The sequence below is a fragment of the Aquarana catesbeiana genome, linkage group LG01 (genome assembly GCF_042186555.1).
Source record: "Aquarana catesbeiana isolate 2022-GZ linkage group LG01, ASM4218655v1, whole genome shotgun sequence".
Classification (NCBI taxonomy): Eukaryota; Metazoa; Chordata; class Amphibia; order Anura; family Ranidae; genus Aquarana; species Aquarana catesbeiana.
The window spans coordinates 903,335,961-903,363,155 of NC_133324.1; the positions used below are offsets into that span (position 1 = coordinate 903,335,961).

Sequence of the window (27,195 nt, forward strand, 5' to 3'; positions counted from 1 at the left end):
TTTTGCGAAAAGTATGTTAGTTCCTGTCCCATCTGTATCCAGAATAAGTCATCCAGGAATCGAGCTTGGGGTCTATTGAAACCATTGCCCGTACCCGACAGACCGTGGAAAATGATTTCTATGGACTTTATTGTGGAACTTCCATGTTCCGAAGGATGTTCAGCTATCTTTGTAGTTGTAGACCGTCTAACCAAAATGGCTCATTTTCTACCTTTAAGGGGAACCCCGTCTGCCTCCGAGACTGCTCGCATATTTATCAAGGAGATCATCAGACTTCATGGAGTACCGGCAAACATAGTTTCTGATAGAGGGGTTCAATTCACTTCACGTTTCTGGAGATCCCTGTGTGAAACCTTAAAGATTGAATTGGCTTTGTCCTCGGCATACCATCCTCAGACAAACGGTCAGACAGAGAGGACTAATCAGACCCTGGAACAATACATCAGATGCTTCACATCATTCACACAAGATGATTGGGTATCTCTATTACCCTTAGCAGAATTTGCCTATAACAATGCCAAACATTCTGCCACCGGTCAATCTCCCTTTTACGCCAATTATGGCTTTCACCTAACCTTTCTACCTGATTTCCTTTCAGAGTCTTCGGTTCCAGCAGTACAAAGTACGGTGGAGTTCCTCAGTCACAACAGCCGGTTGCTACAGGAAACGGTATCCAAGGCTCAGGCTGATGGTAAGAGAATCTTCGACCGGAAAAGAAGGGGGGAGCTGAACTTGCAAATTGGCGACCAGGTATGGCTTTCTACTGTTAACATCAAATTAGCATGTCCTTCCAAGAAGTTGGCACCTAGATTCATGGGACCTTTTCCAGTCAGAAGAAAAATCAATGAGGTATCTTATGAGTTGACGTTACCTGATTCATTTAAAATTCATCCAGTATTCCATGTATCTCTGCTTAAACCTGCTGTACCTGATCCCTTTCCTGCTAGGGGCACAAGACCCCCTGAACCTGTTGTAGTTGATGGCAGTGAGGAATTTGAGGTCGAGGCTATCCTTGATTGTAGAAGAAGGCAAGGGCAAAACCAGTTCTTAATCAAGTGGAAGGGCTACGGCCCAGAAAGTAACTCATGGGAACCGGACAGTAATGTGCATGCCAGGCGTCTAGTGCGCGCTTATTTTTCTACTCATCCTGAGAAGAAGAGGTTGTTGGGCATCCGGAGGCTGCCCCTTGGGGGGGGGCAATGTCAGGGACCCACCAGCACCAGTCCAGGACACTTGCGTTCGCCTATGCGTCGGCGCGCTTCTATTCGGACACAGCTTCAAACTGCTGTGCATCAGCGCGGCGCTCGGGCGCGCGCGGGTGCACGGCGCGGGTGCGCGCGCGCGTTCGCGTTAGCGCCGGTTTGGCGCCATCTTAGCACATTAAAAGTTCCCCTGTTCCATGAGGACGTCGCTGCTTCGTCTCAGCTCTGTGAATCTGTTGACCCGTATCCTGATTGTCTGCTACCTGATCTTGACCCGGCTTGTTTGACCATCCGACCTGCTCCTATCCCGATCCGGCTTGTCTGACTACTCTTCTGTCCGTATTTGCTACCGTTGCCGAACCCTGCCTGTCCACCGACTCTGCCTAGTCTGCCGTTATTACCTGTGCCAGCTACCTGCCGACCCGGACTGTCTGACTCTGCTTGTGCCTACTGTTCACTTGCTGTTGCACCTTCAGCTTCAGCTTCAGTGATCTCTCCCTCCAGCGTGTCAAGCCTGTTGCCGCTCCAGTCTACTCTCACCTGCAACTCAGCCATCCAGTGTGTCAAGTCTGCTGCCGTTCCAGTCTCCTCTCACCTACAACCCAGTGAGTCAAGTTACTGCTACTCCAGTCTCCACTCACCTGCAGCTCGGCCATCCCAGGAGGGATCTCTGCCTCCACATCAGAGACTATACAGGCACTCCTACCCCACTGCGCTCAGGAGACCACTGTCCCCACTCCAGTGGCTCCTGAACCAGCGTTGTATGAGAGGTCTTCTCCTACAGTCAGGCTCTCCTACCAGGTACCTTACACCCAGTCTGGGCAAAACACGCCAATCCCACCACTCAGTGCCAGGACAAGGTCCTCCGGTGCCCAGGGCGAAGATGAAAAACTGCGCCCCCCCCCCCCCCGTGAAAAGCTACAGCGCCTACAGACGATGGGATCTATACTAATGCATCAGTGACAGTGCATTAACCCCCTTCCTGCTGCATATTACCAATACCATTGCTAATTAAGCAAACTCCCCTCAGAGACTGCAGACATGATACAAGAGATCAATGCAGTCTCACCAGTGCCCATCAAATGCAGCCTACCGCTGTGCCCATCAATGCCGCCTCACTATGCCCATAATTGCAGCCTCAATGTGCCCATAATCGCAGCCTCTCTGTGCCCATAGTTTCAGCCTCTCTCTTTGTGCCCATAATCGCAGCCTCTGTGCCCATAATCGCAGCCTCTGTGCCCATAGTTTTAGCCTCTCTCTCTCTCTCTCTGTGCACATAATCGCAGCCTCTGTGCCCATAATTGCAGCCTCTCTGTGCCCATAATCGCAGCCTCTCTGTGCCCATAATTGCAGCCCCTCTGTGACCATAATCGCAGCCTCTGTGACCATAATCGCAGCCTCTCTGTGCCCATATTTTCAGCCTCTCTCTCTGTGCCCATAATTTCAGCCTCTCTCTCTGTGCCCATAATCGCAGCCTCTGTGCCCCTAATTGCAGCCTCTCTGTGCCCATAATCGCAGCCACTGTGACCATAATCGCAGCCTCTCTATGACCATAATTTTAGCCTCTCCCTCTGTGCCCATAATTTCAGCCTCTCTCTCTGTGCCCATAATCCCAGCCTCTGTGCCCATAATTGCAGCCTCTCTGTGACCATAATCGCAGCCTGTGTGACCATAATCGCAGCCTCTCTCTCTGTGATCATATTTTCAGCCTCACTTTGCCTATGAATGCAGACTCACCATAGCCTGCCCTGGATGCATCACACAGCCGACATCTCCTGCAGCGCTGTGTGTCACACAGCTGGGTCCTTGTGTGTGTTCGGCGGCGTAACAAGGTCCCGCCCCCCTAGACTGGCTCGTGTGATAGGCGGAACACTGATTCAATCTGCTACCACATGAGCCAGTCTAGGGGGGCGGGTCCTTTTTACAGCGCCGCCGAACACACACACAGACCCACCTGTGTGATACACAGTGCTCCCGGTGCTGTGTGTCAAACAAGAAGAGGGGGAAGGGGAGCGCTGCAGCCACAGATCAAAGCGGTCTGTAGCGTGGCCTCTACTGCGCCCCCCTTCCTCCAGTAAATGGTCCCGCCCAGGGCACCCGTCCCTTCTGCCCACCCCTTGTACCGGCCTTGCCACCACCGTCCTTGGTTCTGTTGAATGTATGGCAAATTTGGCAGCAATGTAGACATGTTTTTAGAATGTCTTTTTACATTTCTTCTATGGACTAATAAATATTGTTTTTAAAACATAGTTTTATCTTGTCTACTATTGGCTGTGGCACAAAATCCCCCATATTCCCGTGTCTCCCCTAATGAGAAATTCGGTGATACCCTATGCTCTTCAAATACTCTCTTTGCTGTTAAGACCAGTATTTCAGGGAAGAGCAGGAGCCAGCGGTATTGAAAGTTGAAAACTTCAGAGTGCTGGGGTAAGAACTTTAACAATAGTTTACTGGGGAATGTTTATTATATTGTGCTCTATATGTTGAACTAAAAACACTACTTTAGGTAAAATACTACTTAGGGTAATATATCCATAAAGGGACACATAAAGGCAAATGTAAAACAGTGAAAGGAAAGTTAAAGATTGAATACCCCATCAATCATCTGCAGTATAATGCAGGTAGAGTTCGCTGCTATCTCTGGGCTTGCATGTATTTGCTGCCTTGTAAGGTATAAAATAGCAACAAGTCTTCTTGATGTAGTCACCTGTGTAAGCTGAGTCTTGTTTTCCCTTATCGGTGTTTTACGCCTGACAAAGTCCATGGTCATTGAACTTGAACGTCCTCAACCCTGCCGCCTGCTCTATACAGGATCCAGCTGTCATCATCCCACCATCCTCTCCATCCTGGTGATGATTCAGCTCAGCTGCTGCTTTTTATTGTATCCGTATCCAGCTGTTGGCTAGGATTCTATAAGCTTTATTGAGGAGGAAGAAATTCATCGAACCCAATGATCTGCCATATTTATACATATCTGCCCTCATTCCTGAGTCCTGGGGAAGAGTAAACCACCCTTTTGTCCCGTACACACGGTCGGACATTGATCGGAAATTCCGACAACAAAATCCATGGATTTTTTCCGACGGATGTTGGCTCAAACTTGTCTTGCATACACACGGTCACACAAAGTTGTCAGAAAATCCGATCACTCTGAACACGGTGACGTAAAACACGTACGTCGGGTCTATAAACGGGGCAGTAGCCAATAGCTTTCGTCTCTTAATTTACTCTAAACATGCGTGGCACTTTGTGCATCGGATTTGTGTACACACGATCGGAATTTCCGACAACGGATTTTGTTGTCGGAAAATTTTATAGCCTGCTCTCAAACTTTGTGTGTCGGAAATTCCTATGCAAAATGTGTGATGGAGCCCACACACGGTCGGAATTTCTGACAACAAGGTCCTTTCACACATTTCCTGTCGGAAAGTCCGACCGTGTGTACGGGGCATAACACTAACTGAGCTGCATCAGAGGTACAGATTCAAAATGGTTTTAACTGAAATGCTATTACTATCAGCTTGAGCTCAGGTCAGATCAATACAAAATAAGAAATCACTTTCGCTCTCACAGTATTATGTAGAAACATTTTAATATGTTTTTGCATTTTAAAATCATGGCAAATACCTTAATATTTATTACATTTAATTAACCTTCTGGAGTAATTTTTTAACACACGGTAAACTGCATTTTTTTTTTTTTTGGTAGAAAATGACTTAAAAACCCCAAACAATTATATTTTCTATTTTTAAATTTTTTATGTTGCATCATAACTATCCACTTCCCACCCAGTCGCAATGTACTGTGGGCCAGAATAGGCAAACTTCTGGGTTTAAGGTATGCACATGAGCTGTGATTGTACACAGCGGGAGCCCGTCAGCAAGTCCCGGCCAATGATTCACAGCTGGGACCTGCTGACCAGCTGTGTACAATTACAGCTCAGAGCTCTGTGTTGATAAACAACACAGAGCTCTGTACAGAGGGAGCAATCTGTCAGTTTCTGAGAGATCTAGTAATAAAAACAGCACACTTTACATACATTACACATAGCTAGGCACACATTTAAACCCTTGTTTGCCCTAGATGTAAACCTCTTCCCAGCCAGTGTCATTAGTACAGTGACAGTGTATAGTATTATAACTGATTTCTGTATTAATGTCACTGGTGATGCCAGTGGCAGTTAGTCAGTCTCCCCCCCCCAGTCAGATTGTCTGCCACAGTCCCATTTTAAGTCGCTGATCACCACCATTAGTAGTATAAAAAAAATCTAAATAAAAATTCCAGTATATACACCATAGTTTGTAGATGCTATAACTTTAAGACAAACCAATCAATGTGCACTTGTTGGGATTTTTTTTTAATCAAAGACATGTAGCAATACGTTTTGGTCAAAATTTATGAATAAATTAGATTTTTTAAATGTTTTTATTGGATATATGTTTTGTAGCAGAATGTAAAAAAATATTGTGTTTTTTCCAAACTTTCAGTCTTTTTTTATTTATATTGCAAAAAAATAAAAAACTCAGTGATGATCAAATACGACCAAAAGAAAACTCTATTTGTGTAAAAAAATATATATAAATTTGGTTTGGGTACAGCGTGACTGCACAGTTACCATCCCTCATTTTGGTCTGATTTATATAGTTGTATATAAAATGCACTATTTATCTTTCAAAAAAGTGTTTCCCAGTGCTAAACCTTTTATACAATTTCTAAATTGCTGCATTAGTTAATTCCAAAAGCCAATATAAAGGTATAGTAGTGGTAAAAAAGCACTGATTACTGTATAAATGACACTGGCAGGGAAGGGGTTAACACTAGGGGGCGATCAAGGGGTTAAATGTGTTCCCTGGGAGGTGTTTCTAACTGTGGGGGGGGAGGGGGACTGACTACAGCTACAGTGGGGACGGAATGTATTCAGACCCCCTTAAATTTTTCACTCTTTGTTATATTGCAGCCATTTGCTAAAATCATTTAAGTTCATTTTTTTTCCTCATTAATGTACACACAGCACCCCATATTGACAAACACAGAATTGTTGACATTTTTACAGATTTATTAAAAAAGAAAAATATCACATGGTCCTAAGTATTCAGACCCTTTGCTCAGTATTTAGTAGAAGCACCCTTTTGATCTAATACAGCCAGGAGTCTTTTTGGGAAAGATGCAACAAGTTTTTCACACCTGGATTTGGGGATCCTCTGCCATTCCTCTTTGCAGATCCTCTCCAGTTCTGTCAGGTTGGATGGTAAACGTTGGTGGACAGCCATTTTTAGGTCTCTCCAGAGATGCTCAATTGGGTTTAAGTCAGGGCTCTGGCTGGGCCATTCAAGAACAGTCACTGAGTTGTTATGAAGCCATTCCTTTGTTATTTTAGTTGTGTGCTTAGGGTCATTGTCTTGTGGGAAGGTAAACCTTCGGCCTAGTCTGTGGTCCTGAGCACTCTGGAGAAGGTTTTCGTCCAGGATATCCCTGTACTTGGCCGCAATCATCTTTCCCTCGATTGCAACCAGTCGCCCTGTCCCTGCAGCTGAAAAACACCCCCACAGCATGATGCTACCACCACCATGCTTCACTGTTGGGACTGTATTGGACAGGTGATGAGCAGTGCCTGGTTTTTTTCCACACATACCCCTTAGAATTAGGACCAAAAAGTTCTATCTTGGTCTCATCAGACCAGAGAATCTTATTTCTCACCATCTTGGAGTCCTTCAGGTGTTTTTTTAGCAAACTCCATGCGGGCTTTCATGTGTCTTGCATTGAGGAGAGGCTTCCGTCGGGCCACTCTGCCATTAAGCCCCGACTGGTGGAGGGCTGCAGTGATGGTTGACTTTCTACAACTTTCTCCCATCTCCCGACTGCATCTCTGGAGCTCAGCCACAGTGATCTTTGGGTTCTTCTTTACCTCTCTCACCAAGGCTCTTCTCCCCCGATAGCTCAGTTTGGCCGGACGGCCAGCTCTAGGAAGGGTTCTGGTCGTCCCAAACGTCTTCCATTTAAGGATTATGGAGGCCACTGTGCTCTTAGGAACCTTAGGTGCAGCAGAAATTTTTTTGTAATCTTGGCCAGATCTGTGCTTTGCCACAATTCTGTCTCTGAGCTGAGCTTCAGGCAGTTCCTTTGACCTCATGATTCTCATTTGCTCTGACATGCACTGTGAGCTGTAAGGTCTTATATAGACAGGTGTGTGGCTTTCCTAATCAAGTCCAATCAGTATAATCAAACACAGCTGGACTCAAATGAAGGTGTAGAACCATCTCAAGGATGATCAGAAGAAATGGACAGCACCTGAGTTAAATATATGAGTGTCACAGCAAAGGGTCTGAATACTTAGGACCATGTGATATTTCAGTTTTTCTTTTTTAATAAATCTGCAAAAATGTCAATAATTCTGTGTTTTTCTGTCAATATGGGGGGCTGTGTGTACATTGATGAGGAAAACAAATGAACTTAAATGATTTTAGCAAATGGCTGCAATATAACAAAGAGTGAAACATTTAAGGGGGTCTGAATACTTTCCGTCCCCACTGTAAATGTTACAATTTTTTTGCTGTAGATATGAAATTCTCTTGTATGTAATTATGTTTTATTTTTACATCAATTTATATATGTTTGTACTAATACAATTTTTTTTATACGTTAACTATAATTCAAAGTGTTTTCTGGTGCCTCTAATGTCCCCCCAATCCACTTTGTTATTGTGTAATAAGGGATTAATGTTTGGTGACTTTAGGTTAACATGCTGTGGTGGGTCTGCATAACTAATGGGTGGCCTTAATGCAACACATATTACCATGTACCATGATGCACACATGCGTTACATTGCAACAGATTCCTAAAGTGTAAATCTGCCATTTTTCCTCTCTACTCTCCTCTTTCCTATTTTTGGATCATTTATACTCATACAAATGTGTGGTATTGGGAAGATTAAACTCGTGTGGTAGGTGCTTTTTTAATGAGTTGCCCCAGACAAACTGTATTTAGGGACATGGGGGCCCACTTTTATTAAATAAAACAGAAAGTTCACATGCAGATCAGTTGCCCACGCAAGGGTTCTTCCACATCAATATGAACATTTAAATGAAAATACTGAGCCACCTGGCTCCCTTGTTGGCAGTACCGCTGCTCTTCATACCAGACCCTCTGACTGTGTTTTTCACTTGGCTCTCTTAGCCTTTAGTCGCAGCATCCTGCTGCACAGCCCAATTCTGGCTTCTGGATAGGGGTTTTTCTGACACTCCCAATAGCGGCCCACCTGACTCCTGGATGAGACCTCCTATCTCATGGCTGGGTAACCTCTGACCCCTCGGTGAGACCCTCTGTCTCTTGGCTTCTGGTTGTGGCACCTCTGACCCCTCAATGAGACCCTCTGTCTCTTGGCTTCTGGCTGGGGCCCTCTGACCCCTCAGTGAGACCTCATGTCTCCTTGCTGGGGCTCTCTGACCCCTCCGTGAGACCTCCGGTCTCTTGGTTTCTGTTTGAGGCCCTCTGACCCCTATGTGGGACCCTTTGTCTCTTGGCTTCTGGCTGGGGCCCTCTGACCCCTCATGAGACCTCCTGTCTCCTAGCTGGGGCACCTCTGACCCCTCGGTGAGACCCTCTGTCTCTTGGCTTCTGTCTGGGGCCCTCTGACCCCTCCGTGAGACCTCCTGTCTATTGACTTCTGGATGCGGCCTCTGTCCCCTCAGTGAGACCTCCTGTCTCCTGGCTGGTGCACCTCTGACCCCTTGGTAAGACCCTCTGTCTCTTTGCTTCTGTCTGGGGCCCTCTGACACCTTGGTGAGACCCTCTGTCTCTTGGCTTCTGGCTGGGGCCCTCTGACCCTTCAGTGAGACCCTCTGTCTCTTGGCTTCTGTCTGGGGCCCTCTGACGCCTTGGTGAGACCCTCTGTCTCTTGGCTTCTGGCTGGGGCCCTCTGACCCCTCGGTGAGACCTTCTGTCTCTTATCTGGGGCACCTCTGTCCCCTCGATGAGACCTCCTGTCTCCTGGCTGGTGCACCTCTGACCCCTTGGTAAGACCCTCTGTCTCTTTGCTTCTTTCTGGGGCCCTCTGACACCTTGTTGAGACCCTCTGTCTCTTGGATTCTGGCTGGGGCCCACTGACCCCTCGGTGAGACCCTCTGTCTCTTGGATTCTGGCTGGGGCCCTCTGACCCCTCGGTGAGACCCTCTGTCTCTTGGCTTCTGGCTGGGCAACTCTGACTCCTCGGTGAGACCTCATGTCTCCTTACTGGATACAAGATTTCTGACAGATCAACAAGTAAAGTATTTTTGGTACATTTAGCCTGGGTTCACACTTATGTGAACACAGACATTGCATGTGATTCGCACTCGCATTGCTGTGCCGATCACATGTGATGTCTGTGCAACGCGAGCTTAACATTAACATTGTATTGACACCCGCAGTGGTTCGCAGAGGTGGAGATGCGATCCGGGAACCGGCGCTGGAATCGCACTGGTTCCTGCATTGCTATAGTGTGAGCCCAGGCTCAGGATTGGTTCTCACCTATGCGTGTTTTTTTGGCACTACAGTTTATTTAACAATGTTTCCTACAAGACACATCAACATTTATGCTTTTTTCAGCCACTGTACTTTTGGAACGGGTCATGGACTTTTTATAAATGCAAAACAGTGCTTTTTTTTGCTTTCTTGGTTTAATAGACTTCAATGGAGAAGCTGCAGAAAAGCACGTAGTGTGTTTTTGCAGCATTTTTTTATTATTCTGTAACAATAACAAATTGCCCAAAAAAAGCCTAAAAAATGCAAAATGCATCAAGAAATGTGTGTGCAAAAACGCTAAATGCACAGCAAAAAACATTGCAGAAATGATCAAACGCAAACTGCATAGGTGTGAACCAAGTCTGATTCCAGCCACTGTGATTTTAGAAAGGGTCAGGGACTTTTTTTAAAGCGGAGTTCCACCCAAAATTGGAACTTCAGCTTATTTATTCCTGTTCCCACTTTCAAGAGCAACAGCCGCGGATATTGATGTCACCGCAAGGCTCCGTCCTCCTTCCCCTGTGGGGCATTGCGCATGCGCAGTAAGGTTCCCTTATGCAGCGTACACACGAGCGGACTTTTCGACCGGACTTGTCTGACGGACCAAGTCCAGCGGACAATCCGATCGTGCGTGGGCTTCATCGGACCTTCAGCGGACTTTTCCAGTCAAAAATCTGACGGACTTTAGATTTGAAACATGCTTCAAATCTTTCCAATGGACTCGAGTCCGGTCGAAAAATCCACTCGTCTGTATGCTAGTCCGACGGACGAAAGCCCACACTAGGGCAGCTATTGGCTACTGGCTGTCAACTTCCTTATTTTAGTCCGGTGTACGTCATCACGTACAAATCTGTCGGACTTTGGTGTGATCGTGTGTAGGCAAGGCCGGTCGTTCAAAAGTCCGTCGGAAGTCCGTCAAAAGTCTGACGAAGGTCCGCCCACTTCCTCCCGGCGCACCGCGGCACCGGAAGGGAGATCGCCTCTCCCCCCTCCCTCTCGGCAATCATCTGAGACATGTCACAGGTCCCAGATAATTGCCTGGTCAGTCGCGGCGCGCGCATGCGCAGTGGGTGCCCGGCTGTGAAGCCACAGCCGAGCGCCTACAGTTACAATGCCGGTGCCACGGAGAGGAGGGGGAGACAAGCGGGGCTTTGTTTCCCTGCATCGCTGGACCCTGGGACAGGTAAGTGTCCAATTATTAAAAGTCAGCAGCTTCAGTATTTGTAGCTGCTGACTTGAATTTTTTTTTTTTATAAGCCGAACTCCGCTTTAAGCAATACAAGCTTTGCAGAAAGAGCATTCTTTACTCTATTTGAAAATCAAATCCTATGTATGACTATTACTTTACCGTGCTCAAGTTCTAGAGATCAAACTACTCTGCACGTGTACTCATAGTAGACGTCTGACTGTGTGCGTTGTCAGCACAGCTGCCCCTTTAAGAAGCCGGTCACATGGTTCTGGGAGCAGAGGGCACTTCAGCTTTGGAAGGAAGAGCTTTATGGAAATGCAAATCAGAAACAGCGGACTTTATTTCTGTACATAAAACTTCTGTAACCTGTAAGACGAGCCGAGGATCCCCGGTGCAATACTCATCATACGTCACCAGGGTGAGAAATCACTGTCAGAAAAGACTAGAAATGTTTGTTTTATTTCCAAAAACTTCATCCTGCATGTGAAGCGGTGCCTTCCATTACTACAGTACTAGAGCCTAGCTCAGAACACGGGGGAGATTACTTCTGCCGGGTTAGCCCCCCCATATCAAAATTTTTGAAAAAATCTTATGCAGTTTGTTAGATCTTTGTTAGATCAGGTTAGATCAACCGTTGTTTGCGTTAGATCTCACACAGAAGAAGCGATATTAACAGTTATTTGCTGGGGGGGCTAACCCGTCATCAGCCCCCCCTTATCAAAAAATTGACCAAACAGTTAGCTATTTTAGAAGCAATTTGTTAGATCCGGTATGATCAAGTGTTTTTAACGTTAGATCTCACATAATTAGAGACTTATTAAGTGTTTAATGAGGGGGGGCTGGCCCCCCCTTATCAAATTTTCGGCCCAAAAATCATTCAGGCTAATAGATATTCGTTAGATCCGGTAAGATCAAGTGGTTTTAACGTTAGATCTCACATCATTTCAGAGATATTCCACATCAAAATAGAGATATTAGGTGGTACATATGGACGGGTTAGCCCCCCCTTATCAAATTTTCGGGCCAAAAATCATTTAGGCTAATAGATATTCGTTAGATCCGGTAAGATCAAGTGTTTTTAACGTTAGATCTCACATCATTTCAGAGATTTCATATTCTTTGCCAATAACAACATTCAAGTTAGTAGATAATTGTTAGATGAAGTTATTATTGCATTAAACCTAGCATGCACATGGCAGAAATCAGTAATAATCGCAATGTAAGTAGGGATAAAAGCTTGTTGCAGTTTGATCAGTGAGATGTTTTATTTAATCTATGATAAATACATAACAGTTCGTTATTTTATATGAGAAGTTAGGCCCCTGTGGCAGTAGCTTAAACTTAATAAATTTTGGCATCGCTGCTCTAAATTGTGGGCACAACTGGAACAGGCCCAGACTGACATTCTGCTGCCAGGGGCTCTGTGGTGCTATGACCAACTACTGCCTGTGCTGAAGTCACACCCCATAATGGGTATGACACTCCGCATATACTCCCAGGTCAGCACACAGAACCGGCTTTCTTCCCTGATTCCCCATTGCTCCCTATCATAGAAAAACCGTGGTTCCTCCCTGGTCTGGAACCCCAAATGTTTCGGACCCTAAGCCAAACAGGTAGGGTCCAGGCATCCCACTTCCTAACGGGAGACCAATGGCCTTCCACAGTAGTGCTAATGAGCCGTTCAAACTTTCCTTGTGGACAGCGCTACAATTACAACACTTTCTCAATACTTTGCCTAATCCACAGGGATTTAATCGTCCCCTGACGTCCTTTGAAGCATACTATTCCAAAGAGGGTTCCCTTCCACAGGCTCTATCCAAAACATACGCCCTCTTGAACTGTCCGGCTGAACAACCACACTTACCGTTCTTGAACAAATGGGAAAGTAAGCTGGGGCGTACATTTACATCTGCTCAGATACAACATGTCCTCAGATTTTCGTTGAAATCATCGGTTTGTACGAAAATTAAAGAGACCAACTATAAACTGTTAACAAGGTGGTACCTCACCCTGTAACTACTGACCAATGTTGGAGATGCCAGGGGGATGGAGGAACACGACTTCACATATTTTGGTTGTGCCCTAAATTGATCCATTTCTGGGAGACAGATAAACGACGCAAAAATTTACGGAATACAAGGTTCCTGGTGATCCAGCTTTTTCCTGCTACATGTCTCCTCCATCTGAGCCAAACTCTATAAAAACTCCATTCCAAATGAGATGGAAGGTCTAGTACTCACTGCACAACACCAACAGGAAAAATACTCTAAAACTTGGGGACTATGGAACCAGTTCGTCGTTTCCGCAGAGGGTACTGCCCTTCTTGGGACTTAATGTCACAGATAAGTTCCGGAGCCCGTTCACCATAGTTATCCTGAACCAATGCCATTTCACCCCCCCAGCCTTACCCCCCCCCCCCCTTCTCTCCTCTTACCTTTTCCATCCCTTTTTTCCTTACCTTCTTTGATTATTGAAAATGAGAAAATAGTTTTGGGCGACAGCGGGTCTTGCTCCACAGCCCACTTTCCATCTTTAATAAAAACTGATAGGCCAGGAGGTAAGCAGCCTTTTGAGCAGTGTGCCGAAAAATGTTTTCAAAGAAATTGAGTGTACCGATTTTATAACAAAAAAAGTCAACTTCACAATCTCAATCACGAAAAGGATTTTTTATAAAGTAAATGCTGTAAACTACTTTAGTAGTGAGAAATTAACATCCTGCACTCTCACGCCTCAGATCAACCCCAATTCATACACCTTCACACCTCAGATCACTGTATCACCTGCAAATCTGCCCCACCACTGTACCCCCCTGCTCAACTGCCCCACCACTGTAACCCCCTGCACATCTGTCCCACCACTGTAACCCCCTGCACATCTGCCCCACCACTGTAACCCCCTGCACATCTGCCCCACCGCCGTACCCCCTGCTCTTCTGTCTCACTGCTGAACCATCTTCTCATCTGTCCTAACACTGAACTTATCTGCTCATCTGTCCCACCTCTCTAACCCCCTTTCTCATCTGCCCCACCACTGTAACCCCCTTTCTCATCTGCCCCACCACTGTAACCCCCTTTCTCATCTGCCCCACCTCTGTAACCCCCTTTCTCTTCTGCCCCATCACTGTACCTCCTGCACATCTGTCCCACCTCTGTTCCCCCTGCTCATCTTCCCCACCTCTGTAACCCCCTTTCTCATCTGCCCCACCACTATTTTGATGTGGAATATCTCTGAAATGATGTGAGATCTAACGTTAAAACCACTTGATCTTACTGGATCTAACGAACATCTATTAGCCTGAATGATTTTTGGGCCGAAAATTTGATAAGGGGGGCTAACCCGTCCATATGTACCACCACCTAATATCTCTATTTTGATGTGGAATATCTCTGAAATGATGTGAGATCTAACGTTAAAACCACTTGATCTTACCGGATCTAACGAATATCTATTAGCCTGAATGATTTTTGGGCCGAAAATTTGATAAGGGGGGGCTCCTCATTAAACACTTAATAAGTCTCTAATCATGTGAGATCTAACGTTAAAAACACTTGATCAAACCGGATCTAACAAATTGCTTCCAAAATAGCTAACTGTTTGGTCAATTTTTTGATAAGGGGGGGCTGATGACGGGTTAGCCCCCCCAGCAAATAACTGTTAATATCGCGTCTTCTGTGTGAGATCTAACGCAAACAACGGTTGATCTAACCTGATCTAACAAAGATCTAACAAACTGCATAAGATTTTTCAAAAATTTTGATATGGGGGGGGGCTAACCCGACAGAGGTGGGAGATTTACTAAAACCGGAGCACTCAGAATCTGGTGCAGCTGTGCACGGTAGCCAATCAGCTTCTAACTTCAGCTTGTCCAATTAAGCTTTGAGAATAAAACCTGGAAGCTGATTGGTTTCCATGCAGAGCTGCACCAGATTTTGCACTCTCCAGTTTTAGTAAATAACCCAAATTATAATCATTTGTTAAAGGGCCACAAAATATAATTCAAACATTTTCTTACAGAACACTAAGTATCATGACTTTTGCTGCACAGAAAATCCTAAACACATAAGGAAATCATCCGCTCCTCACATCTATCCTCTGGGTCAGAAATTCAGAAAGCACTGAAGCCAGGGGGATGGTTTTACTAAAGGCGAATAGACTGTGCACTTTGTGAAGTGCAGTTGACCTCTTCAAGTGCATTTGCTCCAGAGCTTAGTAAGCGAGGTAAAGCTTCACTTTGCAAAGAGTAACCAATCATGTGCAAGGAAATTAAAAAAAAAACTGTAATTTTGCTTGCGCATGATTGGATGATGGAAGACAGCAGAGCTTCTGCGGATATACTAAGCTTTGGAGCAAATTGCAGAGTGCACAGTCTATTTGCCTTTTGTAAAGGAAATTTTAAGTTCTCTATATAATTGTATTCTATTTTGTATGTATTGCACACTGCCCTCACTGTGCACACAGCACTAATAATGTTTTCAGTACATGTTTGCATTTTTTCCAGTCCTGATTAGAATTAGCCTGCCTATGTTACGCCCCTTTTTACCATAAATCTACAATTGTAATAATAATGTGATACCTACGTAATCATGTGTATAAAATCCTTCAATTGCGTCATAATAAAGCAGAACAGTTATTTGGAAAGATGCGGAGTGTATCTTTTGTGTCTGTTCCCTACTGCAGTAGTTATTATTAATTTGGAACCACTAATCAATATGAGGATAGGAGTTGCCTATCTATAAATTCCCATGACACTTTAGTAAATCTACCCCAGAGTGTGAGCGTAACAGCCAGGAAAACAGCATTTTCAGATGAAAGTAGTAGTAACCTACGTTATTTTCCTCTGGAAATTTTAAAGTATAACTTAGGCCCTATTCACACTTGTGCGACTTGTCCCGCGATTTGGGACTGCAAAGTCGCATGACAAGTCGTACCCCATGATTTCCAATGAGTACCGTTCATATCTGTGCGACTTCAAGTCACAGCGACTTCAAAGTAGTCCCTGCACTACTTTGGTCCGACTTTGATGCAACTTGAGGTCCATAGACCTCAAGATTACACAGGCATTGCTTCAAGTCGCCTCAAAGTCATGTCAAATTCGTGCAACTTTCAGGTCGCACAAGTGTGAATAGGGCCTAAAGGCAAACGTTTTTTTTTTTTAGTTTTGGATGAAGTGGAGATGGATTAGAACACCTGTCAGTTCTTATTGCTAGTACAAAAAGTAGTACAAAGCTAAATATCACAATTAAAACATCTCCTCATCCAATAAATCAATACATGAAAGATATATATATCTCTATAGATATATATATCTCTCTATATATATAGAGAGATATATATATATATAGGTATATATATCTCTCTATATATAGAGATCTCTCTCTCTCTCTCTCTCTCTCTCTCTCTCTCTCTCTCTATATATATATATGTGTATCTTTCATGTATTGATGTATTGGATGAGGAGATGTATTGATTGTGATATTTAGTGCTGCACTATTCTTTGTACTATTATTGCCTGGGATTTTTTTGTAAATTTGCCTTGAACGTTCAGCACCTGTTTATATTTTAACAAATTTTTTGCACGGGTATAATTTTATTCCATTAGTTCTTATTGCTGTCTGTGCCCCTGTTAAAGCGGACCTTCAGTCATTTCTTCAACTTTCCATCTATTAAATCTTCTGCCCTTCTTGTTTTAACTTTGGATAGTAAAACATTTTTTTCTGTCAGTAAATACCTTATACAGCCAACTTCCTGTTTCTTGTCTGGTCATTAGCCTAGGCTTATGACATCATGTAGAGCTCTCTCTCTCACTCTCATGAGAGTTTGCCAGGAAGAGAGGGGGGGGGGGGGGGGGGTGAGTCATAAGAGCGCCAATGAGAGCTGCAGAGCTGGAGGTGTGTCTCTGTGTGTCTGTGTAAATCCAGGAAGTCAACAGGCAGCAGCTTCAGCTGCCCACAATTAAAATGAATGCAGCCAGACTACTGTATATTCGTTATTAAAACACTAATCCTCAATCTGGCCAATCAGAAGCAGGTCTGAGACCTGTTTTCCGATTGGCCAAAAAGAGAAGAGTCCCAATTGGCCGCCGAGGAGGAGGTAGGAAACGCAAGCCGCCACAATGCCCGTGGAGAGCAGGGGAAGGGAAAGCTGCCGCCGAGTAAGGGAAGCCGCTGGTGAAGCCCAGGAGAAGCCCTGCCCACCATAGATGGGGTAAGTGCACCAGACCCGAGTGACCGAGGGGGGGGGGTTTTACTGTTTGTGGCTCCCCCCAAAAAATTACCACTGGTCACAGCTACAGCTGACATAATGTTGTTACAGTAGTGGTTCTTGGTTTTAGTTTTTTGCAGTAATAATCACGTAATATGTTAAGGGGTTAAGTCTATTTAATGTGTTATTATTTTGTACCTAGAGTAAATGCACTGTAGACCCCGATGCGTGTCGTGTGTACATAGGACTGTTTTTTTCCTTTACAGCTGAAAGAATGAAGTACACCAGCACAAGAGGAGCCGTGTCTGGTGTGGAGTTTGAAGAGGTCCTGTTCTCTGGGTTTGCAGCAGATGATGGTCTGTATATGCCGGAGCAGATCCCAAAGCTGGATGAGAAGACTTTGAGATCATGGAGCTTTCTCTCCTACAAGGAACTGGTGAAGGAAGTGTGCTCTCTCTTTATTCCTTCTGAGCTCATTCCCACCAATGATCTACATGGTAAGTTATACATTAAAGACAATTCAGAGAAATGTATAAACTGCTGCTGCTAAACTCTTCACAAAGGTTGATTGGTGGTTAAGGAGAAGTAGCTCCAGTTCTTAGTAAGGGCAAGTCAATATACACTATATTGTCAAAAGTATTGGAACACCTACCTTTACACGCACATGAACATTAACGGCATCCCAGTCTTAGTCCATATATTGAGTTGGCCCACCCTTTGCAGCTATAACAGCTTCAACTCTTCTGGGAAGGCTGTCCACAAGGTTTAGGAGTGTGTCTATGGGAATGTTTGACCATTCTTCCAGAAGCACATTTGTGAGATCAGACACTGATGTTGGACAGGAAGGCCTGGCTCGCAGTCTCTACTCTAATTCATCCCAAAGGTGTTCTATCGGGTTGAGATCAGGACTCTGTGCAGGCCAGTCACATTCCTCCACCCCAAACTCGCTCATCCATGTCTCTATAGACCTTGCTTTGTGCACTGGTGTGCAGTCATGTTGGAACAGAAAGGGGCCATCCCCAAACTGTTCCCACAGAGTTAGGAGCATGAAATTGTCCAAAATGTCTTGGTAAGCTGACATTTTAAGAGTTCCCTTCACTGGAACTAAGGAGCCAAGCCCAACCCTTGAAAAACAACCCCACACCATAATCCCCCCTCCACCATATGATTTGGACCAGTGCACAAAGCAAGGTCCATAAAGAAATGGATGAGCGAGTTTTGGGTGGAGGAACCTGACTCACCTGCACAGAGTCCTGACCTCAACCCAATAGAACACCTTTGAGATGAATTAAAGCGGAGACAGCGAGCCAGGCCTTCTCATCCACATCAGTGCCTCGCCTCACAAATGTGCTTCTGGAAGAATGGTCAAACATTACCATAGACACACTCCTAAACCTTGTGAACAGCCTTCCCAGAAGAGTTGAATCTGTTAGAGCTGCAAAGGGTGGGCCAACTCAATATTGAACCCTACAGACTAAGACTGGAATGCCAATAAAGTTCATGTGCATGTAAAGACAGGTGTCCCAATACTTTTGACAATATGGTGTATACAGCACTATTTAGCTCTTTAGGTGGAACATTTTTTGCTTCTGTGTGTATGAGGCCTAAGACAGCAGGTGGATTTCTGGCAGATCACCAGATAAAAGTAAAGGAAAAAAAACTAAAAAAAGAAAAATGAATACAGCCACTACATCTAAGGACTGGTAAGCTTCAATATATTCGGTTTTTGTTTTTTATTTTAGACACGTGGAATGCAGTCACACAGTATATCTTTTCCCCGTATAGGTCTGATCGACAAAGCTTTACTCCGCTTCAGACACCAAGACATAGTTCCAATTACCAGGCTGGAAAATGGGTTGAATGTGATGGAGATGTGGCATGGTCCAACATACGCTTTTAAAGACCTCGCCATGTCCTGTGTGGGACAGTTTCTGGATTACTTTTTGAAAAAAAACAATCGACATGTCAACATCCTGGTTGGTACGTTGTCAACAATATATCATTGTTATCTTACAGAGGGACAATTTTTTTTTATATCTTTCATAAAATGTGTAAAGAACCTTAAAGTGCTTGCAAACCCTCACATATACCCAATGAAGTGACTGGCCTCAGGTGACACACAGAGATAAAACAAATCCTCCCACATAAGTTATATCTGTTTATCTGCAGCAGTCTTTCCTCTACATCCATTCAAAGTGCAGAATTTACACAGGATCTCTCAGCTCTGAAAAGCAGGGGACGGAGAGCTGAAGTTACATCAGTGAGGGGAGCTCTGAGAGCTGATTGGAGGGAAGGGACACACCCCCTTCACACAGCACACAGGAACAGAGCTGGGGATGTCAATCAGTTGGAGATCCCTCCCCTGTCACCATTTTCCTCTTGGTGTCAGGAAAACTCATCAGAAATGACTCATTCTGATAGCAGAGGAACGAAGAAGCTGTCATGACGATTCAGTGGCTTCAATATTTTTGGAGTCACTGGTCAGAAACAAATATGTAGGTCAGATGCTTTGACTTCACCTTGTTGTGGCTCAAAGACTCTGAAACTATTGAAGCCACAGACAGCCAGGCAACTGGCCTTCTCAGGAGGAAAGCAGTGCCAGCTTCCATATTTTTCAGTGTCCAGGTTACCTTTAAATATTGTCAATTGGAGAGTGAATTGAACTTAATGTCAGCTATACACCGATCAGTCATAACAATATGGCTATCCATGATAACATTATGACCACCCACTTTATATTGAGCGGGTCCTCCATTTGCCCCCAAAACAGTCCTGACCCATTGAGGTATGTGCCCGTCAAATGCCGCCACTGTGCCCATCAAATGCAGCCACTGTGACCCCCCCCCCGGCCAGTCCCTGATTGCCCGGCACCAACCCCATCTTGGTGGGTGGGGGATCAGGCAGTGGGTGAGGGCGGCGAGCTGTGGGATGGTGGGTTGAGCAGCGGGTCAGGCGGCCGCTCCTGTGTCCTCCATTTGTCTCGTCTTCCTTCCTGGCTCCTGCTAGACATCCAATCACAGTGCCTGTACCTTCAGCCAATCAGGTGAGGGGTATTAGACCCGCACCTCCTGATTGTCTGAGAGGCGGTTCAGTGTTAGAAAAGCAAATATTCATTCTCTTTTCTAACCTGGGTGGACTCCAAGTGCAATGCTCTGCGCTCCGAGTCCACCTTTTTTGAAGCCTACTAGAGCCTACGGCTCTAATCAGTTGCTTTAAAAAAAACCACCCCCGCCGCTGTAATTCAGGTGCCCAGCGTCCTAAAAGGGGACGGATGCATGAATAGGGGGTGGTTACAGCAGCCATGGATAGATTCATGCATTGCATGAATCTATCCATTCTACACAGAGGGGGTATGGAAGTAGGAAAGTCCTGGACTGCCACACTCCATGAAAAAACATCTTTATTGAAAAATTTAATACAATCCGAAAATGCAGACAAAAAACAGACAGTGGACAGTGAAACACATTAGCCATTTGATTCCTATGAGTAAGCATCATCTGATGTGAAACGCGTTAGCCATTTGATTCCTATGAGTAAGCATCATCTGATGTGAAACGCGTTAGCCATTTGATTCCTATGAGTAAGCATCATCTGATGTGAAACGCGTTAGCCATTTGATTCCTATGAGTAAGCATCATCTGATGTGAAACGCGTTAGCCATTTGATTCCCGTTGAGTCCACTGTCTGTTTTTTGTCTGCATTTTGGGATTGTATTCAATTTTTCAATAAAGATGTTTTTTCATGGAGTGCGGCAGTCCAGGACTTTCCTACTTCCATAGACTTGTGCATAGCCAGCACCCAGAAGTTTGCAGTAGGGCGGGCGTATTCTATTAAGCACGGAGGCTAAGGGAGCGGCATTCCCTCTTCACGTTACACAGAGGGGGTGGCGTGACAGAGGAGGTGGCGCCCGGGCGCCCCTAATGGACGGGCTGCCACTGGTCAAACTATCAAATGGCTGGTGTCAAAACTGATCACATGTACAGCACCATGGCAGTTGCAGATCAAACAGAAGCAGCTTTCTTGGCTGTAAAGGATAGGAGGGTTTCATTCTGCTTTAAGGCTGTCAAGCAGATCGACCTCTACATATTCATTAGTGCCTAAAAATAGAGAGCAACTGAGCATGTGCAGAGCAGGGTGAGACAGTGTATTACTGGATTAGAAACAGTATAGACGCTTATTTTTAGACCCCTTTCACATTGAAGGCGTTTTTCAGGCGTTTTAGCACTAAAAATAGTGCCTGTAAAGTGCCTGAAACCTGCCTCTCATGCCTCCCCAGTGTGAAAACACGAGAGCTTTCACACTGGGCACTTGCGGGACGAGAAAAAAAGTCCTGCAAGCAGCATCTTTGGGGAGGTGTAGGAACGTTGTATACATATCTCCCAAAACGCCCTGCCCATTGAAATGAATGGGCAGTGCTGGCGAAGCGCCTGAAAAGGGCTTCTGAAGTGCCGCAACACGGGCACTTTTAACCCTTTCTTCGGCCACTAATCGGGGTAAAAGTGCCCCGCTAGCAGCCAAAAAGCGCCGCTAAAACTACAGTAAATCGCTGCTAAAACTAGCGACGCTTTACTGCTAATGCCGGGCGCTTTCAGTGTGAAAGTAGCCTTAATGTTTTCCATAGCTATACCTGCTCAAGGGGCCAGCCTGAGGTCATCTAGCAGGACTTACTTTTCTGACTAAAGGTCCACTTTAACTGTTTCAGCTATTTGAGCTACAGTAGCTCTTCTATTGGATTAGACTATATGGGTCAGCCTTTGCTCCCCACGTGCATCACTGAGTCTTGCCCACCCAAGAGCTGCACTTTCGGAGATGCTCTAACCCAGTTGTCTAGCCATTACAATTTGGCCAAAGTTGCTCATATCCTTACACGTGCCCATTTGTTTCTGTTTTCAAGACATCAGCTTCAGGGACAACATGTTCACTTGCTGCCAAATATATTCCACCCACTTTCAAATGCCACTGTAATGATATAATCTATATTATTCACTTTAACTGTCAGTTATAATAAAGTTATAATAAAGTTGTGGCTGATCGGTGTATATTTCTTATTTCTGCACCCATTTATGTGCTAATATATTGGGGGTTTGGGTCTTGCACAGTCTCACATTTATTACCGGCTGTTTGTTTTAATTACTGACCAGACAAAGAGCTTTCTGTATTATTTAGTGGTGTGCATTCAATTTGTGTTTCAGCAACATCTGGAGACACAGGAAGTGCTGCAATTGAGGGTGTTCGAGAAAATCCGAATATTGATATTATTGTTCTGTACCCAATCGGACGCTGTACTAAGATCCAGGAGCTGCAGATGATAACCGTGTTTGAAGATAATGTTCATCTGTTAGGGGGTAGGTTGCCTGTACATTACTATTATTCAGTGTTTAATCACTATGTACTATGCACATCCAGAGAGTGAAGCATTTAAAACAAGTAACAGCCATAAGCTTGTATTTGTAGTCAGAGTCTTCATAATGAAACCATAACCCCTAACTTACCAAGACCTGCGGTGTGCCTCGGCTTGGCTGGTCGGTATACCTGAAAAGAGGGCAAAAAAACACATGAGTAGATATGAAAAATGAAAGCTTTAATGAAAATTGGGTATCAAAGATCAATCTAACAAAGAAGCAAATGCCCGAATAACTTCCATAGGGTTCTGGTATATACCTGCCAAAACAGGAGGACCTCCATCTTCCCATATATTTAATGATGAAAGGAGGGACCCCCTGCTAGAAGCCTCAGATGCCGCCCGGATCCTGAACGAATATCCGCAAAACAGATTTGGATTTAAGTTTAACTTTGCGATCAAGATCCTGACATGTGACACGAACTGTTTTGAAGTAAGAGGGAAACGGCAACAAAGGGCTGTCCAGCGGGGATGCTGCCAATGACCTAGAAAGTGAGTCAAGTACCTCAACGGGACACCACTTGCTGTTGGTACTATAATATTTCACCACGAAACCCTGGCCCACCTGTCTAGCCTTATTGTTATTGAGCTGTGGAGCGCAATGATCAGCGCACCTGTTAAGACTGCCTTTAACCAGGAAAGGAGCATGAGGACTAACTTGCGAAACTTCCCCAGGTCTGAGGAAGCCAATAAAACTCAAATACATAGCTGCTTTGAGCACCAAACTGGGACCTATACCAAAAGGGGATGACGACAAGATGTCTGAAATGTTCAGGGCCATCTCGACGGTAAATGGCAGTCTTGATACCTAAGCCTGTCCCTGTGACCTTTGAATACCCCTCAACATGGCCTTGAAAGGGTGAGCAGCAAAAATGAACGGATTAACAGGGTTTTGTAGGGGCCCTAAAATGCTGAATGCCTGATAGGTACAATTTAATGGTATTAGCGGATAATGATAAACTCGCTGTTGTAATATCTTGCAAATGCCATCACTTACCTAATGTCCCACGGACAACTACAAAGATGTTGAATCAAGAATTGATGTCTTCCAACCTGTGGTGTAGGCCTTGAATGCTTTGCTGGATAGAGACTTGTTAGCCAAATCGATCACCTGCATCCAGAACCTGGTTAGTCCATGATGAGCAGTGAATACGGAGGAACCAGCTTGCCCACCCGTTCTGCTTCCGGGTGCTGCAAGAAAAATAGTTTGAATTTAAAATGAGATAATGAATGAATTCCCCCTGAAAATGGAATCTGTATGTCAACCCTAGCCAAGTCAACCTACGTATAAAGGACATGATGATCAGAGACCCCGACCTGCCCTTATTAATGATCTTGGCGTTGGCCAGATTGTCAGTGAAGGAATTGAATGAACTTCCTGACCAACCTGGCCCCCAAATGACAGCTGCTGCCAAAATTGGGTAGACTTCAAACAATGCCGAAGTCTGCGCAAACTTTGGCATGCGGAAAACCTCCAAGGGCCACCGGCTGGCCAGCAATTCAGCACGGACAATAGCCGCAAACCCCACTGACACAGCTGCATCTGAAAATATCCTGGGTGATTCACTCTTTGGTTGAGGAATAAGCAAAGAAATGCCATTCCATTCATGCAGGAACTGGTCCCACATGACCAGATCAGCTTGTAGGCTTACGACCGCATCACCGTCCTGATACAGGGGCAAAAGGGCCAACAATCTAGACACAAACGACCTACCTTGTGGAACATTTCTCATCGCATGATTCAACATGCCCAAGAGTGAGTGTAAATCTGTGACTGGGAACCGGACGAATAAATGAATCGTCTGACGTATCCTAGCCAACTTCTCCTTGGGCAGACTTGCAATCATGCAATTTGAATCAAGCGTGATACCCAAAAAATGTATGTTATTGCCTGGACCTTCAACCCTGCGAGCAGCCAGTGGAATATTTAACTCTGCAAACAGTTCAGTAAGACACTACAAATCCTTAGGTGGCCGACCAGGGTGCTCCAAGAGCAGGAAATGCACAATCCCCTGACAACCTTTACAGTTGCCCAAAACCCAATGGAGTGCTGCTCTGTGACCCGAAGGTTAATTTAGTGGCAAAGTAGTAACGATCATGCCGTTTAATGACGTGTCATTGCCAAAGAGCAGGACTAATAGGAAGCAGTTTGAACGCATTGGCAATATCTGCTTTGGACAACCAAGTCCCCCTGCCCAACTGCAGAATATGCTGTATGGCTGAATCCACTGATGTATACTTTAAAGAAAATTCTTCTGAGGGAATCAGTGAATTGAGACTAGGAATGTGCGAAGAATGAGGTGCGGACAAGTCGTATATTAGATGATATTTATTAGAAAATTTCCCACAAACTACCCCAATGGGGCTGATCCTCCACATGCCAAAAGGTGATGAACTAAAAGGACCAATTACAAATCCTTTGGCCACTTCAGATTCCAGCAACTCATCTACTAACGAAGCACGATTGTCTGCCAACAAAAGATTCCTACATTCTAACAATTCTGTAGGCAGCGTAATTAAGCCTGTATGAAACCCCACAGAGAAACCATCCAACAGGAATTGCCTGAAACCCGAGGATGGGTGACCTTTTAAATATGCCCCTAGTGTGAAAATATTGACTTGGCTTAGTCACGAAGAACTAAAGGGCTTGACCAGACAGGAGGATTTAGGATGAGCCCTAAAACAATTAAAGCAAACATGCAGGAGCCTACACTGGATGTAATCGTACCCTGAATGTTTGAAATTGTTGCACACCTGCGCTTTACCCAAGTAACGGATGGGCCTGCCCAATTTATCCACCTGCCCAAAAGGTCCTGTGGAGGACACACCGGCCACCTGCTTGCTGATCCCTGACTGACCCGGGGCCTCAAATTTAGAACACCATTCACTGAGGACTGGCAATTGCTACACACCGGGGACTTTCGATTGTCGAAATGCCTGCAAAAAAGTTTCATGTCCACATTACTCCAACACATAACTACCTGGAACTGAGCCCAAGTGGCCACCACCTTAGCTGAGAAAGATTTTGTGTGCTAGACCTACCACTTTGTGCAAATACAAGTCCAATTACACGCTCCTGTCAGGACTAACCGCACAAATAATGTCTCGGAAGATGCCAAAAGCCAGCACGAATTCCTCCACACTGAGCTTACGGTTGAGCCTGTGGTCAACTGAAACCTTCCCACAAGTGTAAGACTTACATAAAAAAGTTGAGTAAGCTATAGGCGTACCTCATCCTATGGATATTTGAGAGATATCGCTGATATGATGGACTTTAACGGTACCAGTAAGGGACATATACTGTAGACAAAATAATATTTTTTACAAATATAAAACCATTGGAAAAATACTCGGGTATCAATGAATTAGAGATCACTGTTATTACAAATGTCAAGAGGTCAACACGTTTCACATCTTTGCTTCTTCAGGACCTTATAGTTTTGATTTAGAACAGAGATCCTGTTCAAAAACAGAGAAAGACACATAAGTAGCAGGTAGCAGACCAGTTAGCAGGTGTTTTTACTGATATTTTTAATTTGTCATTGAAGCAGGCTGCAGTACCTTCTTGTTTTAAATCTACTACTTTTGTCCCAATACCTAAAAAATCAGCTTTATCATGCTTAACCACTTTTGGCTGGCCTATTTGGCTGGCCAAAGACCAGAGCACTTTTTGTGATATGGCACTGCGTCGCTTAAACTGTCAATTGCGTAGACGTGCGACGTGGCTCCCAAACAAAATTGATGTCCTTTTTTTTCCCCACAAATAGAGCTTTCTTTTGGTGGTATTTGATCACCTATGCGGTTTTTATTTTTTGCGCTATAAACAAAAAAATGACCAACAATTTTGAAAAAATAAAAAAAATATTTCTTACTTTCTGCTATAAAACACAACCAATAAAAAAAAATGTAAAAAAAAATCTAATTTCTTCATCAGTTTAGGCTAATATGTATTTTACTACATGTTTTTGGTAAAAAAAAATCCCAATAAGCGTATATTGATTGGTTTGCGCAAAATGTATAGCATCTACAAACTATGGGATAGATTTATGGAATTTGTATTTATTTTTTTACTAGTAATGCTGCATTCAGCGACTTATAGTGGGACTGCGACATTGCAGCGGACAAACCGGACACTAATGCCGCGTACACACGACCTGACTTTCCGGCAGAAAAGGTCAGACGGAATCATTCTGTCGGACATTCCGATCGTGTGTGGGCTTCATCGGATTTTTTCTTTCAAAAATTCTGACGGACCTTAGAAATAGAACATGTTTCAAATCTTTCCGGCTGACTCAATTCCTATCGAGAAAACCGTTCGTCTGTATGCTAGTCCGACGGACCAAAAAAGACACAAGGGCAGCTATTGGCTACTGGCTTTTGAACTTCCTTTTTCTAGTTCCATCACGTTCTAAACGATTGGACTTTGGTGTGATCCTGTGTAGGCAAGTCCGTTTCAGCGGAACTCCATCGGAACGCCGTCAGAAAGCCCGTCAGAGTCTACTCTGACGGAAAGTCCGCTCGTGTGTACGCGGCATAAGTGACACTTTTTGGGGAGCAGTGATCAGTGCTAAAAATATGCACTGTCATTGTACTAATGACACTGGCAGGGAAGGGGTGAAGATTAGGGGTGCTCAAAAGGTTAAATGTGTGCCTAGGGGGTGCTTGCAAATTGTGTGGTAGGTGCTTTTATTATAGGAAGGCAG

General features: G+C 44.7%; 1 protein-coding gene across 1 annotated transcript in view; it reads left to right on the plus strand.

Moving 5' to 3' along the window:
- The first annotated feature begins 11,141 nt into the window (after positions 1–11,141).
- Positions 11,142–27,195, plus strand: part of THNSL2 (threonine synthase like 2) — a 41,289-nt gene continuing 25,235 nt past the window's right edge. Inside the window, exons 1-4 of the mRNA XM_073610992.1 lie at positions 11,142–11,308; positions 17,358–17,588; positions 18,877–19,071; positions 22,284–22,436. Coding sequence (XP_073467093.1) covers positions 17,366–17,588; positions 18,877–19,071; positions 22,284–22,436 — 571 coding nt within the window. The 5' untranslated portion in view covers positions 11,142–11,308; positions 17,358–17,365. The remainder of the gene's footprint in view (positions 11,309–17,357; positions 17,589–18,876; positions 19,072–22,283; positions 22,437–27,195) is intronic.